Raw genomic sequence first — 17,082 nt, 5'->3', positions numbered from 1 at the left:
GGGCGGAGGATGGGATGCTGCGATCACCCACTGCTCGGGTCTGGCTACTGCTGCTGCTGCTCGGTGGTGGCTCGAGCGGTGGGCCGGATCCCGGGGACTTGAGCTGCGTTCCTCGCCCGTGACTGAAAGGGGGTGGTTTGGGTTAGGGATATCGTCCGTGACGCCACCTACGGTTGTGGTGAGGTTGTGACACCACCGCTGCTCTGGACGGGGATCCCGGGAGCGGTGACAGGGAGCAGTTTGGATGTTGGTTCTCCCCTCCGTGGGTAGGGGGGTTGGTTGTCCCGGGGCCCAGTGAGGGGGGTAGGGATGGATGGCAGGCGGGTTACGGGGCCTGGTGAGGTGCAGGGTCGCGGGGGCAGCGCTGTGCAGCACGGCACGGTGGTACTCACTCAACCAGTAATTCACTCAGAGTCTCCGGCCAAACAAACGGCTGGATGGACGGGTCCCACAGACGGCTGCGGTTGTTCTCCCGGCAGGTTAATCGTGACTGCCTTTCCCTGCACCTATGTTGTGTGTACGGTTCCAATGGCTTCCCACCGGTAACCCGCTCCCCAGCTTGGATGGGTGCTGAAGGAGCTCCTTTTGCCCGCAGGCTCTGGCCCTGGGAACTGTAGCCTTGGCGGTGACTGTGTTTCCCTTTACGGTGTGAGCTGTTGCCTTCAATCGGGTCTTGACTGCTGGGAAACTCCGGAGGTTCCCTTCACTAACGGATTTGATCGGTTTTACAGCGACTCCTAGCCTGGTCGGTGTCCGTAGGCCCTGCCAGATGGTGCTGGCTTCTCTTTGCTCTCCGGTCCGATACCGCCGGGCCACCATCCGTCCACGGTCCTTACGGTTCACTCTAATCAGCCTCTCCTGCAGACGGTCACCACCGTCTGCCAACCTTGCTGTTCTGTCCGGGCCACACACCCGGACGCCTTCAGTCTCCTCCGCTACCACTTTACTCCACTCCTCCTCAACTCCTCTCCAAAACTCAACTCCCTCCTTTTCCCGCCTCCAGGACTGTGAACTCCTCGGTGGCCGGGACCAACCGCCTGGCCCACCCCCTGGTGTGGACATCAGCCCCTGGAGGAAGGCAACAAGGATTTTGTGTTTGGCTTCGGTGTGCCTAACCGGGGTGTGGGGTGTGTTGTTGTAGTATATGTGACGACCTGGCTTGTCCAGGGCGCCACACTATCTCAGTAATGGGAAAGTCTTCACTGAATACAGATTTTACCTCAGAATTGAGAATTTTAATAACTGATCAATTCTGGCAGCGAAAAAAAAACTAATTTGTCTGATAAGGAAAGATTGAAAAAAAACCCACAAATAATGAATTGGTTCATGGTAAATTGCGAAGTCCTGACTGAAAAAAGCAAAAAGTTTGATTGCAAGAAGTAAACCAAGGAGTAATAAAAAACATTTGTGTTTTCTAGTTTGCCTTTTTGTTTGTGTATGGTGGGAATACTACTGATGACCGACCATGCTCACCACTGCTTGTCACTCGAGAGAGAAACAGAGTGATCAAACGTGACTCGAGTACCAAGTATAATGGAAGGCAATGGAAACTCGAGCATTTTTAAACTCAAGCGTACCCAAGTCCCCCGATGCTCGATCGAGCAATGAGCAGTGGTGAGCATGCATGCTCATCACTGGGACATACATTTTGTGTTTTGGGTACATTAGTAATTTTAGTTTTTCAGGTATCCCTGGCATGGCTTCTGATAAGCCAAGCAAGTGTCACACTGAAATGATGACATTGTGCCAGCCTGGCTAATCAAAAGCTGTGCTGGGGGCTCCTAGAAGGTAAAAGATTAACAAGGCTTCCATTCAGCGACCACAGTCTACTGACCTGGCTGATGGAATCCGGCGAAAAGATCCACCCAACACTATACAATGCTATTCAAAATAAGAGAGGACACTATGTTATAAGGAGCAGCACTATAAATAAGAGAGGACACTACTGTATATACTAAGATGGCAATATACAGTTAGGTCCAGAAATATTTGGACAGTGACACAATTTTCGCGAGTTGGGCTCTGCATGCCACCACATTGGATTTGAAATGAAACCTCTACAACAGAATTCAAGTGTAGATTGTAACGTTTAATTTGAAGGTTTGAACAAAAATATCTGATAGAAATTGTAGGAATTGTACACATTTCTTTACAAACACTCCACATTTTAGGAGGTCAAAAGTAATTGGACAAATAAACCAAACCCAAACAAAATATTTTTATTTTCAATATTTTGTTGCGAATCCTTTGGAGGCAATCACTGCCTTAAGTCTGGAACCCATGGACATCACCAAACGCTGGGTTTCCTCCTTCTTAATGCTTTGCCAGGCCTTTACAGCCGCAGCCTTCAGGTCTTGCTTGTTTGTGGGTCTTTCCGTCTTAAGTCTGGATTTGAGCAAGTGAAATGCATGCTCAATTGGGTTAAGATCTGGTGAGTGACTTGGCCATTGCAGAATGTTCCACTTTTTTGCACTCATGAACTCCTGGGTAGCTTTGGCTGTATGCTTGGGGTCATTGTCCATCTGTACTATGAAGCGCCGTCCGATCAACTTTGTGGCATCTGGCTGAATCTGGGCTGAAAGTATATCCTGGTACACTTCAGAATTCATCCGGCTACTCTTGTCTGCTGTTATGTCATCAATAAACACAAGTGACCCAGTGCCATTGAAAGCCATGCATGCCCATGCCATCATGTTGCCTCCACCATGTTTTACAGAGGATGTGGTGTGCCTTGGATCATGTGCCGTTCCCTTTCTTCTCCAAACTTTTTTCTTCCCATCATTCTGGTACAGGTTGATCTTTGTCTCATCTGTCCATAGAATATTTTCCAGAACTGAGCTGGCTTCATGAGGTGTTTTTCAGCAAATTTAACTCTGGCCTGTCTATTTTTGGAATTGATGAATGGTTTGCATCTAGATGTGAACCCTTTGTATTTACTTTCATGGAGTCTTCTCTTTACTGTTGACTTAGAGACAGATACACCTACTTCACTGAGAGTGTTCTGGACTTCAGTTGATGTTGTGAACGGGTTCTTCTTCACCAAAGAAAGTATGCGGCGATCATCCACCACTGTTGTCATCCGTGGACGCCCAGGCCTTTTTGAGTTCCCAAGCTCACCAGTCAATTCCTTTTTTCTCAGAATGTACCCGACGGTTGATTTTGCTACTCCAAGCATGTCTGCTATCTCTCTGATGGATTTTTTATTTTTTTTCAGCCTCAGGATGTTCTGCTTCACCTCAATTGAGAGTTCCTTAGACCGCATGTTGTCTGGTCACAGCAACAGCTTCCAAATGCAAAACCACACACCTGTAATCAACCCCAGACCTTTTAACTACTTCATTGATTACAGGTTAACGAGGGAGACGCCTTCAGAGTTAATTGCAGCCCTTAGAGTCCCTTGTCCAATTACTTTTGGTCCCTTGAAAAAGAGGAGGCTATGCATTACAGAGCTATGATTCCTAAACCCTTTCTCCGATTTGGATGTGAAAACTCTCATATTGCAGCTGGGAGTGTGCACTTTCAGCCCATATTATATATATAATTGTATTTCTGAACATGTTTTTGTAAACAGCTAAAATAACAAAACTTGTGTCACTGTCCAAATATTTCTGGACCTAACTGTACATTATAAGTAGTGATGAGCTAGAGTGCTCGCAATTGCTCGTTGCTAGATCGAGCATCGCGATGCTCGAGTATGCTTGAACTCAGTGCCAGACTTTGCTGCCGCCGTGATATGCAGTTGTGACGCCCGGGACGCCCAGGGGTCACAGGTAACAACACCTCCCCATCCCTTGTGAGGACACATCAGTCACCCGAAGGGGAGACCTGATGCCTTCCTCAGAGCCAGTAGGGCACACCAGGTGGGCGGAGTTAGGCGGAAAGGCACGCCCACCGAGGAGACTACTGTCCTGGGGCAGGAAATACAAGTAGTTTCTAGTCAGAGATTGACAGTGACAGGAGGTGTGAGGAGCAGAGCTGTCAGGGACCCGGGTTGGAGCCTGGGATCCCCGTAACGTCAGGCAGGCAGACGGTGGTGGCCGCCTGCAGGAGTACCGGTACAGCAACCGGCGGAACCGTAGGGACCGGTCCAGGGTTGGAGCCCGCCGGCCCTGAACCGGAGAGTCAACCGTTGACCGGAGCACCAGAAACCGGGTACTCAGACCCCGTCCTAGCTTAGAAGCCACTGAGTTTAGGAAAATTAACTGATTGCAGTCTGGACCTCACGGGTTCATCCTCACCCAAAGTCTCGAAAGAAGGCAAAAGCCCACCGATACCGGGTGAAAGCCACCGCCAAGGGCCAAACATCCGATGGGCCAGCGCCTGCGGGCAACCGAGGGCTCCTCCGGCAGCTAAATGCCGGGGAGCGGGCTACCACTGTCCAGGCAGGGGAGGCAAGAGTCAACCAAGAGGTGCAAGGGAAAGGGGCCACCATCAGCCTCACAAGGGACACAAGCAGCCGGCTGCGGGACCCGACCAGACCCGAACTTTGGTTTACCAGTGACTCTGTGTGGTTTAATTGTGAGTACACCAGTACCATCTGGGCACGACACTGCACCGCAGCACGGCACCCTGCACCCCGACAACAACACCGTCGCCAGTCCCCCACCGGGCCCCGGGACACACCACCCCTACCCACGGAGGGGCTGACATCTAGGCTGCGGCCACAACACCGATCCCGGATGAGCCCCCTTCACTCCAGCTGCAGCGGTGGTGCATCCCGTCACCACGACCAGTGGGTGGCGTCATGACCCGTACGACGACAACAACGTGGCCCCCGGCTGCGGACCTCATCCCACACCACCATCCCACTGCCTCTCCTTAACAGAGCGACGTGGCCCCCGGTCCGGAGGCGCTCGTGCCACCGACCACCCGATCCCGGACCTCGAGCGGCTCGGCCCGAGCCGCGGAGCGGCCGGGCCCCTCTCAGGGCGGTACACAGTCATACAGTGCAGCACTAAATTCACCTGTGGTGAGTGGTTACGTGTTCTAATGTCAACACTCAAAATGGCAACCAGATGTCGAAGAGCCAGAATCGTCGTGGGACGTCGTGCGGATTAAGTCGGACTTGCGGGGGTGTTTTCAGGGTTAATAAATTGGTGAACGAGGGTGTGGGTGTGTTTTGTTTTTTTAAAATTAAAATAAAGGATTTTTGTGTTTATTTCTTTTTACTTACAGGGTTGGCAATGGGGGGGGGGGATCTCATAGACCATTACAAACCCAAGGCTTGATGGCAGCTGGGATTTTTGACACATAGAGCAATGGTGACAAGAGCGCAATTTTTTTTTTTTTGTAAACTTCTGAATTTTTTTTCACCATTTAGATAAAAGTAAAACTATTCATGCTTGGTATCTACAAACTCGTACTGACCTGGGATATCGTAATGCCAGGTCACCTTTTCAAAATGGTGAACACGATAAATAAAAAAAGCCCCAATAACAATCATGCAATTGCACTTTTTTTTGCAACTTCACAGCACTTGGAATTTATTTCCCATTTCCCAATACAGTATGGGGCAGAATCAACGTTGTTCATTAGTACAACTCGTCCAGCAAAACACAAGCCCCCATATGGCTATATTGATACCCAGGCCAAAATTTGCCAGCCAGCCCCTGTTTCCCAGCCAGGCTGAGTGTCAGACTTTTGGGGTCTGCAACTCGGCGCCGGCGTGTAGTGTACACTGCAGGGTCCTAGAAACCCCTCTTTCTCAGTTGCTCCTCTCTCTGGCTAAACCTGCATGTGCCCCTGCCTGACGTACAGGCAGAGAGAAGAGCTTTAGAGGTAGGCAGCAGATATTAGTGGTTGTACTGCTCAAGGGCGACTCAGCATGGAGTCTGCACCCAGGAGAGACTCAGATGGGCGCATCGCACACAGTCAAACAGGGAAAAGCACTGCCTAGACTTGTCCTCTGCAGATGGAGCCAGGCCCAGTAATAGTAGTCTCCAGTAATAGGGTACTTACTGGACTGGTAGATGTATAGTCTGGCTAGGATATAGATTAATTCATAATGTGTGTATACACCCCTAGTAACTTGTATGCCGGCCCTTAGTAACTTGTATGGTTCCCCCCCAGTAACTTGTATGTCCCTCCACCCTCTTGTATGCTGTTTATTATGTTAATATTTTATTGTATTTTTTTTAATCAGGTGTGGAGGGCCCCATTCAGACTTTTGCTATAGGGCCCCATGATTTCTATGTATGCCCCGGATGGTGCCAATGGACTATATGATGGAGCATTAAGCCAGATAAATAAAAAAAAGTTATGGCTCTTGGAAGATGTGGAGGGAGAAAACGGAAAATAGCCCGGGGATGAAGGGGTTAATAAGCTGTAAAATTTCACCGTTGCAGTATTTGCAGCATTTTTTCACACGCATTGCTTTGTATTGTGAAAATACGCTGCAAAAACGGTGAAAGAATTGACAAATGGAGCAGCGGTAAGACATCAGACCTGCATTTTAAAATGGGATTAAAAGTGTCTTGTCAGGGTTAAAAATTCCCCATTTATCGGTCAGGTTTCCAGTGGTGGATTCCACCAATTAACAAGTAATCACTAGTGATGTGCTTGCCACTGCTAGTTACTTAATTGAACATCGGGGTGCCTGGGCGCAACTCGCATACAGAGTATAATGGAAGTCAATGGTAAACGCGAGAGTACCTGAGAACCCAGATGGTCGATCTTGTAATGAGCAGAGGCAAGCTCACTCATCACTAGTAATCACCAGTCTTGTAGATTCCATGGATTGGTGAGAACTAGTGATTAGCGAACACTACCATGCTTGGGTGTGTGGTACTCGGAACGAGCAGTCTGATAATGACTAGCTCAATTCATGCACCGAGTATAATGGAAGTCAATGAGGAACTCAAGCATTTTTCCATAAGATCTTCAGGTTCCCCATTGACTTCCATTGTATTTGGGTACTCGAGTGGCGTCCGTCTGATAATCCAACTGTTCGTTACTAATACTGTGCACCCGAATGTGGTAGCGCTTGCTCATCATTAACAACTTTCACCAAAGAAGATCTTTAATGCAAACTACCGTAATTGCACATCCCAGTTATGTGTGTGCACAGTAGATGTGCAGGAGTCTCCTATATATACCTATTGACACTCCAGTATAACGGCTAACATGTACTTGCATATACTTTAGCTGTAGGGCGGGCCCCTAGAGTCAATTTCCCAGTGGACACCAGACCTCCCAGTCCGACCAGGATTACAGCTATGTGGAGAGTTTTTAAAGAGAGCTTTTTTTAAGTGCAAATCTGATCTAGAAAAATGCTACAGTCATCTAGTATTAATTGACAGTCTCCTATCCATGTCACTGATAATCCTCTTAGCTGTTCATGTGGAAAGTTGCTTTTTCATGTTCAGGTTTTAAAAACTTACTGGTAAAGAAAAACGAAAAAGAAAGCCTATCACTTCTCTGATGCAGATTGTATAAAAATCAGCTCCCACCTAGGCAGTGTCAAATCAATAAGCTGCCCCCCGGAAAAAAAGGCTTCAGTAAAACCACTTTCAAAAAGCTTTAAACACCATTTCATGAAAAGAAAAACAAAAAAAACCCCGCCTTCAAAAACTCCTTGTCAAAGAAGCTCTGTCTGCACATGGACTTATTCAGGCCTTTCTTTCTTCCATTATCCTTTGGTGTGTGCTACTGATGTTTTTCCATCGATAGAGTAGATCACTGGCAGATCTAGGTCTGTCAGGACCTAGCCAATCAGCCAAGCCGAACAGAAATCGGGCAATTGTGTGATTAGTAGGTCTTAAAGAAGCAGTGAAAGCGCCTTGCTTCTGTTCGCACCATACTTATTTAGTGCTATGTACCAGGCAAAAGAAAAGACAAATGCTTCTCTCTTAGCCTCAGGGTGCCTGGATGTATCTGATAGATTTGGTCAGGTCTTGCTCGACTGCCATACTATAAGCTGTGCCAAAGACTTACACGAGTGCAGGGATAAAGCCAGTGTTCCAAAATATTACATTATATTTACATTACCAGCTCTTTACTTGGTTAAAGGGGGTGTCCACTACTCAGGTTTCTTTCCAGCAGTGTTACCATTGGCTCTCCTGGGGCTTGCATGTCATTAAGTTATGTGATCAGTGCAGCCAGAGACTGCTTCACTCCCCCCCCCCCCCATCAGACGTAGATGACATCCAGAGGCGGAGAGAGCAGCCACATCCGACTTCCTCCTGATATCATTACATCTGATGGGGGGGGGGGGGGGTGAAGCTGCCTCTGATTGGCTGCAAAGATCGTGTGCCCAGGAGAGCCAGTGACAACACGGCTGGAACAGAACCCACATTGGAGGGGAGTATAAGTTATTTTAGAAGGGGGAACAGTGATTAAGAAGGGGGTTGTCCGAGTAGTGGATTTCCACTTTTAAAATGTACTCATTAGCACGGTACGTATGTTCAAAATCTAGTAAAGGCACACTGTGCATCATGGCGTGGCCAAATTTACCATGCATATCCCCACCTGCTTATTTTAAAATGACCCTTTCAAAGCCAAGGTCTGTGTGATGGAGATGGGACTTTTTTTTTTTTTTTTAAAAAGAACCCAGACACTTAAAAAGCTATTAACCTGCCGATGTGCTTAATCAGCAGGTTAATAGTGTGCAGATGCTGGCAGCCTTTCAGTCCTAGAGATGGCAACGGTGCAGCCTCAGTCGCCACACCCCAGGCAGCAACAGCTGGCTCATCATTAGAGCCAGCTGTTAGTGCCGGGGCATAGTTACAGCTGCCGCTCACTATGCCCAGAGCGGTGACTAAGGCCACACTGGTGACATCCCTATGACTAAAAAAAGCCCAAGGCTGCTGGGAGGAATAAGCTTCATTTCCTCCTGGCTGTGGGGCTCACATTGTGGACAGTTTCAAAATGTACATTTTATATATAATATAATGCATATTATATAGACACTCCCTCTGAATATTTCATAAAGGACTAAAAATTGTTAAGCAATAAGCCATGCACTTCTGCTGGAGCTTTATGACATGTACAGCTGTTTCAGAAGGAGGGGGAGGGGGGTGTGGGGAGGAAGGGAGGAAACTGCCATGCAGATCATTTCCCAATTCATGACACTTCTGACAGTGACTGGCACGTAGCCCATTGGTTAAAGATCTATTGCAGGAATGTCGAAAATTCTTACTATACATAAAAGCAGCTACTGTATATGCATAAAGTAACCTTATAGAAATTTGTGAAACTGAAGAATCAATGAAGAATGTGCCCCACCTAATACTATTACTATACAGGAAGAGAACATGGCAGCTCTACAAATCCTTTATGCAATTTAAATCTTTAAATTCTTACCAGCTTTTAAGTTTTGCACCAAACCAAGTTGTACCAAGTCTTCCAACTGCAACATCAGATCTAGATTTAAGCCATGCATATATGTATACTTTATGGAGCATCAGAATTAGGAGAGGGAGGGAAGAGAATCTCCAGTCATAGGAAACATGAAAGTTCATGTCACAGTTGCCAACACCCAAAATATGTGTGTTAAAATAGGACCCACAACACCATTGGAAAAAAAAAAAAATATATATAATATATATTTTATATATAATTGTATATTACACACATACAGCCAGAGAAGTCTGTATTTAAGATTGAGTGATAGTTGATTCAGCATACCATTCATGGTCAGAGCTAGCATGAAATGTTAGATCGAGACAGATTAACAATCATGCCACAGGACCACAGAAAAGCCATCCCCATGTCTGCAATCAGCCCAGTGTTATTTGGCTAGTTGCAGCCTTCATTTGACCACAGCCTCCTGAGGGCTACAGATTAGTCATGATATATCTCTGAAGGTATGCTGCAAGATCAGATTACCTCAACTTGGGGGGGGGGGGGGGGGGGGGAAAGAAAAAAAAAAAAAAACACAAGAAAAAAAGAAACATTGTAAAACATTTAACCCATTGTGTCATTTGTTACACCTAGGAAGAAGGCAACCTACAGGCAGATGAGATTGTATTATAGCAGTTTTAAACCAACATCTTCCCAAACCAAATGTGCAGCCTGTGTCAATTTGTCTTGTGTGCATACTCTACCCAACCCCCTCCCTTCCCATAATGACCCACAAGTTAGGAAGCAAACCTTGTAGAAAGGCCCTGACATGGTAACCAATTCATCAGGATAGCACAAATGTGGGGACGTATATGTATTTGAGGAGGGAGGGTGCATTTATGCATTGTGTAGTACTAAAGCCTTAAATTTGCACCCATACACATTGCCCATGTAGCTTAAAAAAATAAATATAAAATTTGTGCATATATATATATATATATATATATATATATATATTTGTGTGATCTAGATCACGCATTAAATACACAAATTATATTTTTTTAAGCTACATGGGCAATGTGTATGGGTGCAATATAGATATATATATCTCTATATCCATCACACATATATACACAAATTATATTATATTTTTAAGCTACATGGGCAATGTGTATGGTGCAAATTTAAGGCTTTAGTACTACACAATGCATAACTACACCCTCCCTCAAATTGAAACCCTGGTGTGAGAAGGGGAAGAGGGGAGAATAAATAAAAGTATTTTTTTAAATTGACAAACTACATATTAGAAGCTATGCATCATGCAAGGGTTAAATTACAATCAGACTACACCCACACAAACATTAAAATAGAATCAGTACCGTGATGGGGCCGGTCAGCGCAGCACAAAAGAATAAATTAGATTTCATGAAAGTGTACCATCACCAAAGCACACTGAGAACCCTTTGTTTTACCCACACTTCTCCGGCAGTGACTTGGCAGATATAGAAAATAAAACGAATCAGAGATATTTTAGACTTTTTATTTGCATATTGAAAAAAATTGTGCATTCCAATAATTCAAATCATTTTTTGAACAAATAAATGGCACTCGATTTGACCGCATTTTACAGCTCGCCGGACCTTGGTGCAACTTTCCAATCAACTCATCACCACATATGTCTGGATATCTGTAGTTCCACTCAGATTCTCCTTTCATCGTGCAAGGTCGTTCATGCTACCAAAACCAAAGCCAGCCAGACAGGCAGACGGAAAGGCAGCGCCTTCATTCAGTGTTCAGTAGTTCTTTATTAACTTTTCTGTCGGTGTAACGGGGCAGCACAGTAAACGTTTCCAACCTCTTTGTATCTTAGTTATTTCTTACAAAGTTAAACAGCTAAAAGAAGAAAAATAAGAAGGCAATGCTTGTGGAATGTACAGTGCATATTGGGGTGATGGGGTTTCATTAGGATTCAGATGCTTGTTTCTCTTGTTCAATTGCTGAAAAAAAAAAAAAATACAAAGTGATTAGTACTAGATATTGTTAATTATTTACAGCTCAGACAATACTAATATAAAGTGTAAAAAATGCTTACTTTCTTTAGAAGGAAGTGGATTTTTCTCTTGCGTTTCTGTCTTTTTCAGCTTGTTCTTATCGAATTTCTCAATCTCAGCCATATCTGGTTTGTCAGACATTTTGTAGGATGATCTGCACAAAGGAGAGAGAAGAAGGAGTGTTAGAGCGCCACCATGCTGCACTGGAAAAAGTGTCACTTGATACAGTGGCTGCCACGCCCTCATGCCCCTCACTTCTATAGTATCTCATCTGAGCCATCTTAAGAGGAAAACTTAATGAGTAACTATTAGCATTGCTTCTATTAAAACCCAATCACATTTCAGCCTGAATCTGACCACCTCACATCAGCTCTAACATGGCATAATGACCTAATCAATAACCTGGATGCATGCCAGACTGTTAATGAGGGTTGAGCAAGCATGGTGGGTAGCAGTCCCTTGCTGGCAGATGAAGTCATGCATTCTTCCTTTCTTACAAAGGGCTGCAGCTTACTCAAGGAGCCTTAACCACCGCCCTATTCTTTATCAGCCCCCGCTCTCCAGCACAGCACATATACAGCAGCACCTCAGTCCTATTACTGTTATTCCAATACATCCATTTAAGAAAGCAACTGATTCCATTTGTCTTTTAATAATCATGGTCATAACCTGACCAAATAGATAACTAAGCAACAATCTAGACAATAACCTGACCAAATAGATAAAAGCTAAAAAAAAAAAAAAAAAAAAAACAAAAAAAAAAACTAAGCAACAATATAGACAATCTGCAGCCATTGCTTCCACAAAGAATAAAAGATAACTGAGAAATGGAAATATACATGCAAATCCAAGAATGTTACATTCAGGACAAGAACAAAAGGAAGCAAAAAACCTCTACAAAACCACACAGAGGACAGAGTAAAGCTACAATACAAACAATACCTTACAAACACAGCACATTAACAAAGACAATGCAGAAATAGCTCAGTCTACTTACCAGTAATACACAGCACTCGCAGCAGAGCTCCTCACAGATGCAGCCTGGAGTGGCAGAGGGAAGGGCTGTGCCTGCTTTTATAGCAGGGCTTCTATGCTAATGAGCAGTGATGTCATCCATCTGTAACTCTTTGTTGCCCTTGCCTTCCTTTTCTTCCTATTCTTTTACATTGCGTCCTATTATTTTAGTAAGACGCCACAGCCAAGTCCTGGTTGTGCGCTGTGTAATGTTTCTGTAGAACATAGGTGATAATCGCTGTTCAGATGGAGTTAAGGCATAATACAATAATACAGCGCATTGTTTGATACGTTATTCGGAACAATGCACAGCTGCTTTGCATGTTCAGGCCATGCTGTTTCATTCTCAAGCACTGCGGGCCTAGAAGCAGGCAGATTCAGGGGGAATCATGGATGTACCCCCCTAAATATGTATGGTGTAGCAATGAACAGAGGCATGTGGGAGACAATAAAGGGATTTGGGGTTAAATATCACTGAAGCCATCAGCCAGTTTAGCAGAAAGAAGTGGCCATTCCATGTCTGCTCATAAAATCCTTTTATTTTTATAAGACTCTGGTAGAGGTTGCTCAAGACCTCTAGGATCACTGATGGATCCCACATGTTGGGTTTTGGAAGCTCCAGATTTATCGTTTGCTTTGCAGATTCCTCCAGCGCTGTAGAGGTTAATAAATGCAATACTACATTGCAGAGCTGTGGTAAAGGAGTAGTTAGACAGGAAACAAGCTTCCTGTTCTCATATTAGCTGTACAAGAATAAGGCAATCTAATATAACACTGCACAGCTGTAACATAACCAGGCCGTACAATGCAGGCCAGAATGTGAAGCCATTCCCACCATGCTAGTCTGTGGGCCTGCGAGATAAGGCGACATGCAATGTCTGCTTGACCAGGCGTGGTCTTTAAAAAAAAATAAATGGGCGGCAGAGCATATGACATTCTTACGCTTTACAAAAGTAATTTGTAAGGAGGGGCAGCACATAATCCAGAATTCTATACTTTCATTTTATCTATTCCCTGCGTACCTACCTGATACAAATATATTCCAATTTCTTTATATTATAATATTAACTCAGTGCTGATTATGTGGACACTATGAAACCAATGCATGATATCATGACATCCACGTATTTAGGCCTAAGGCAGGAGTCACACTTGCGAGACACACACGTAAGTCTTGCATCGCATCACCCGGCACGGCCACGCACTCTCCTGACAGGAGCAGGTCAGCTGCATGCATTTCTATGCGATGCAAGACTCACTCGTGTCTCTCGCAAGTGTGACTCCGGCCTTAGGCCGGAGTCATACTTGCGAATGACTCGCATCACATCACCCGACACGGCCTGCCGCTCTCCGGACAGGTGCGGGTAAGCCGCATGCATTTCTGTGCAGCTGACCCATTCCTGTCTGAAGAGTGGCAGGAGGTGCCGGGTAACATGATGTGAGACTCACGTGAGTCACTCGCAAGTGTGATTCCGGCCTTATTCATAGCCTGGCAACTTATAAGTGGCAATTAATTAGTTTGATGTTATGGTAGGTATCAACTAAAAATGATTGCTGGTTCTTCACTATTAGGCTATGTTCTCACAATGAGTTTTTGATGTTGCTGATTTTTTATGCAGTTTTGATAAAATCCCTGATTAATCAACAGTAGATTATCATTAGAGGACTACTTGGTGTGCTGCCAGGTAGTCCAGCATATTCATGAGTTCTGAATAACGCTGGAGTCACACTTACGAGTGACTCGCATCACATCACCCGACACGGCCGCACATTCTCCTGACAGGAGCAGGTAGGCTGCATGTATTTCTTTGTAGCTGAGACGCTCGTGTACGGAGAGCAGCAGGCCATGCCGCAAGTGTGACTCTGGTGTAACTGCCAGATCTGCAGCAGAGAAAACATTGATTGTACCAAAATGACAGCAAACAGCTCAATAAGTGACACATCACTGGAATCAGGATCTCTGTCCCTACATTATGCTGCTCTCAGATGAGGTAACAAAAACTTGGTGACAGATTCCCTTTAAGTAAATTTGGTTACTTGCATTTTTACAATTGCATTTTTGAATGTTTGTTTACATGCATTTTTTTCTCATTTTTAATGCTGCAGCTTTTGTCTCTTCTTGATGTTTTGTTTTGACCCCTCTGAGGAATAAGGCCCCTGAACAGCGCAAAAATGAAATGAGGCCGGAGTCACACTTGCGTTTGACTCGCACGAGTGCAGTGAGAAAATCTCGCATAGCACTCGGCCCCAGATTGAAACATCAGACTGCACTCGGATGTCATCCAATTGCAGTGCGCAGACTGACAATGGAGGAGATTGGGAGATTAATTCCTCCCTCTCCTCCGGAGCTGTGATCCGATCTCAGGAACAGACTATAGTCGCATGACACTCGTCTCACACTCGCAACAGAGCCTGAGCCGAGGGTCATTAGCATATCCCATCTGGTACTCTCGCATTAGAAGCGATACACAAGTGTGATTCTGTCCTAAAAATTGTTCTTGTACTGCTGTCTATGGCCAGAGTCACACTTGCGAGTGCCTCGCTGAATCATCCGGCATGGACTCGCACTCTCCTGACAGGAGTGGGTCGGTTGCATGTATGTCTATGCAGCTGAGATGCTCCTGTCATGAGAGTGTGAGTCCATGCTGGGTGATTCAATGAGAGACTCGCGCGAGTTACACGCGAGGCACTCGCAAGTGTGACTCTGGCCTATTTCTTCATTCTACCTCACAAAAATAAGGTTAAGGGTATGCTCACACAAGCTTATGACTCGCGTGAGTGCAATGCGAGAAAATCTCTCTCTGAACTCTGACCAATGTTATTCAACAAGGGAGAGCAGATGGTCAGCTTTTTTCTCATCCAGATTCTGGATGAGCGAAAAGTTGCAGCATGCTGCGTTTGGATGCTGGAATCATGCAAGACTTGCCAATGCAAGTCAATGGGTGCGAGAAAGAACAGACGCCACATGAACGATACATGGACCATCTTAGTGGCGTTCGTTTTTATGGGTACATTACTATTAAATAGCACAGAACACTGTAAATGGTCCTGTAAATGACTAATAACTGCTGCGAAAAAAACGGATTGCATACTGATGGCACACTGACAGAACACGGACAGCACACTGACAGCACATGGACAGCAAGTGAGGAAAAATCACTTACTCGCATAGCACTCGTAGTACACACGGACTACCACATGGATACCACTCGTCCAACTTTTCAGGAGGAGAATAGGACCGATTTTTCATACGATCATATGAATCCAGCCTAAGTGTATGCTCACAAGAGCGTCTGACTCGCATGAGTGCAATGCGAGAAAATCTCTGACTACAATCTGACCAATGTTAGTCAATAAGTTGGAGCAATTGGTCATTTTTTTTTCCCTCTAGATTCTGGATGAGAAAAAAGTTACAGCATGCTGCGAGTGGATGCCGAAATCGTGCAAGGCTCGCCAATTCAAGTCAATGGGTGCAAGATAAAAACGGATGCCACACGGACAGCACACGGACCATCCTAGTGACATCCGTTTTTATGGATACATTACTATCATTGAGCACAGAACACTGTAAATGCTCCTGTAAATGACTGTAAATGAATAATAGTTTCTGAGAAAAAAACGAATTACACACTGACAGCACACTGAGAGCACATGGATGACAAGTGAGAAAAAAAATCACTCAATCACATAGCACTCGTAGTACACCCAGACTACCATACGGATACCACTCGTCCAACTTTTCTGGAGGAAAGTGGGACTGATTTTTCATATGCTTGTGACGCCCCTGGACTATCAGGTCATCACAGGGTATTGTACAATCTGCCCTCCTGTGCAATATCCAAATCCTTCTTGGTTATGGGTCCCCAACTACATGGTGTTGCCTACATCAGCTAATCAAAATCCTAGGTACACTCTGCACCACACCCACCAGACACACCAGTGGAAGGCCTGAGTGGAATAGGGCTGCCCACTTGGGGGGTTGGTTAGGGGAGGTCAGGAGTAGAGTTGAGCGCGGTTCGCGGTTCGAGGTTCTCCAGTTCGCGGCTCAAGTGATTTTGGAGGCTGTTCTAGATCGAACTAGAACTATATATATATACCCTGTACCTGATTCTTCAATATCCTGTTGGAGGACCCTGGCCCTTTAAGAGAGCATGCGCGAGGCCCGGGTGCCAGAAGCCAGAGCAGGGAGCGGTGAACAGGAGGCAGGAGAGCCGGGCTGGGGCCGAGTTGCCGACGGGCGCCGGGAGCGGGGACCGGGCTGCCTGGGGACCGCAGGTGATGGAGCAGGAAGGCTGTGGAGCGGGGGACCGGGAAGCCTGGCACGGGAGCGGCGGAGCGTGACCTGAGAGCGGGGAAGCGTGGCAGGGGAGCCGGTAAGCAAGGCAGGGGAGCCGGGGAGCTTGGCAGGGGAGCCGGGGAGCCTAGCAGGGGAGCCGGGGAGCGTGACAGTGACATACAAAAAGTGGCTGTTGTACTCCATTTGTGCCCCACAGGTGCCAAGCTATTTACAGCACCTCTGCATGACACCCTCCTGCTCTGTTTTTAAAAGCTATAATAATAGCAAAAACTGCTGCAACTTAGTGGCATACAAAACGTGGCTGTTGTACTCCATTTGTGCCCCACAGGTGCCAAGCTATTTACAGCACCTCTGCATGACACCCTACTGCTCTGTTTTTAAAAGCTATAATAATAGCAAAAAACTGCTGCAACTTAGTGGCATACAAAAAGCGGCTGTTGG

At 45.7% G+C, this 17,082-nt stretch overlaps 1 protein-coding gene across 1 annotated transcript; it reads right to left on the bottom strand.

The window, feature by feature from the left end:
- Nucleotides 1-10,803: 10,803 nt before the first annotated feature.
- Nucleotides 10,804-12,435, bottom strand: TMSB4X (thymosin beta 4 X-linked). The gene is made up of 3 exons (XM_075334285.1): nucleotides 12,328-12,435; nucleotides 11,372-11,484; nucleotides 10,804-11,276 (listed from the first exon to the last, which is right to left on the bottom strand). The coding sequence occupies exons 2-3, from the start codon at nucleotides 11,469-11,471 to the stop codon at nucleotides 11,242-11,244; spliced, it is 135 nt and encodes a 44-aa protein (XP_075190400.1). The 5' UTR covers nucleotides 11,472-11,484; nucleotides 12,328-12,435; the 3' UTR covers nucleotides 10,804-11,241.
- Nucleotides 12,436-17,082: the final 4,647 nt, after the last annotated feature.

Source organism: Anomaloglossus baeobatrachus, chromosome 2 (genome assembly GCF_048569485.1).
Source record: "Anomaloglossus baeobatrachus isolate aAnoBae1 chromosome 2, aAnoBae1.hap1, whole genome shotgun sequence".
In the NCBI taxonomy this organism is placed as follows: domain Eukaryota; kingdom Metazoa; phylum Chordata; class Amphibia; order Anura; family Aromobatidae; genus Anomaloglossus; species Anomaloglossus baeobatrachus.
This window is presented reverse-complemented; position numbering and strand designations above follow the sequence as displayed.

Excerpts from the sequence above, each read along its gene's own strand:
- TMSB4X (XM_075334285.1), bottom strand. The coding sequence starts at position 11,471 with ATGTCTGACAAACCAGATATGGCTGAGATTGAGAAATTCGATAAGAAC. Across the intron at positions 11,277-11,371 it reads TCCACTTCCTTCTAAAGAAA|CAATTGAACAAGAGAAACAA; the intron begins GTAAGCATTTTT and ends TTTTTTTTTCAG.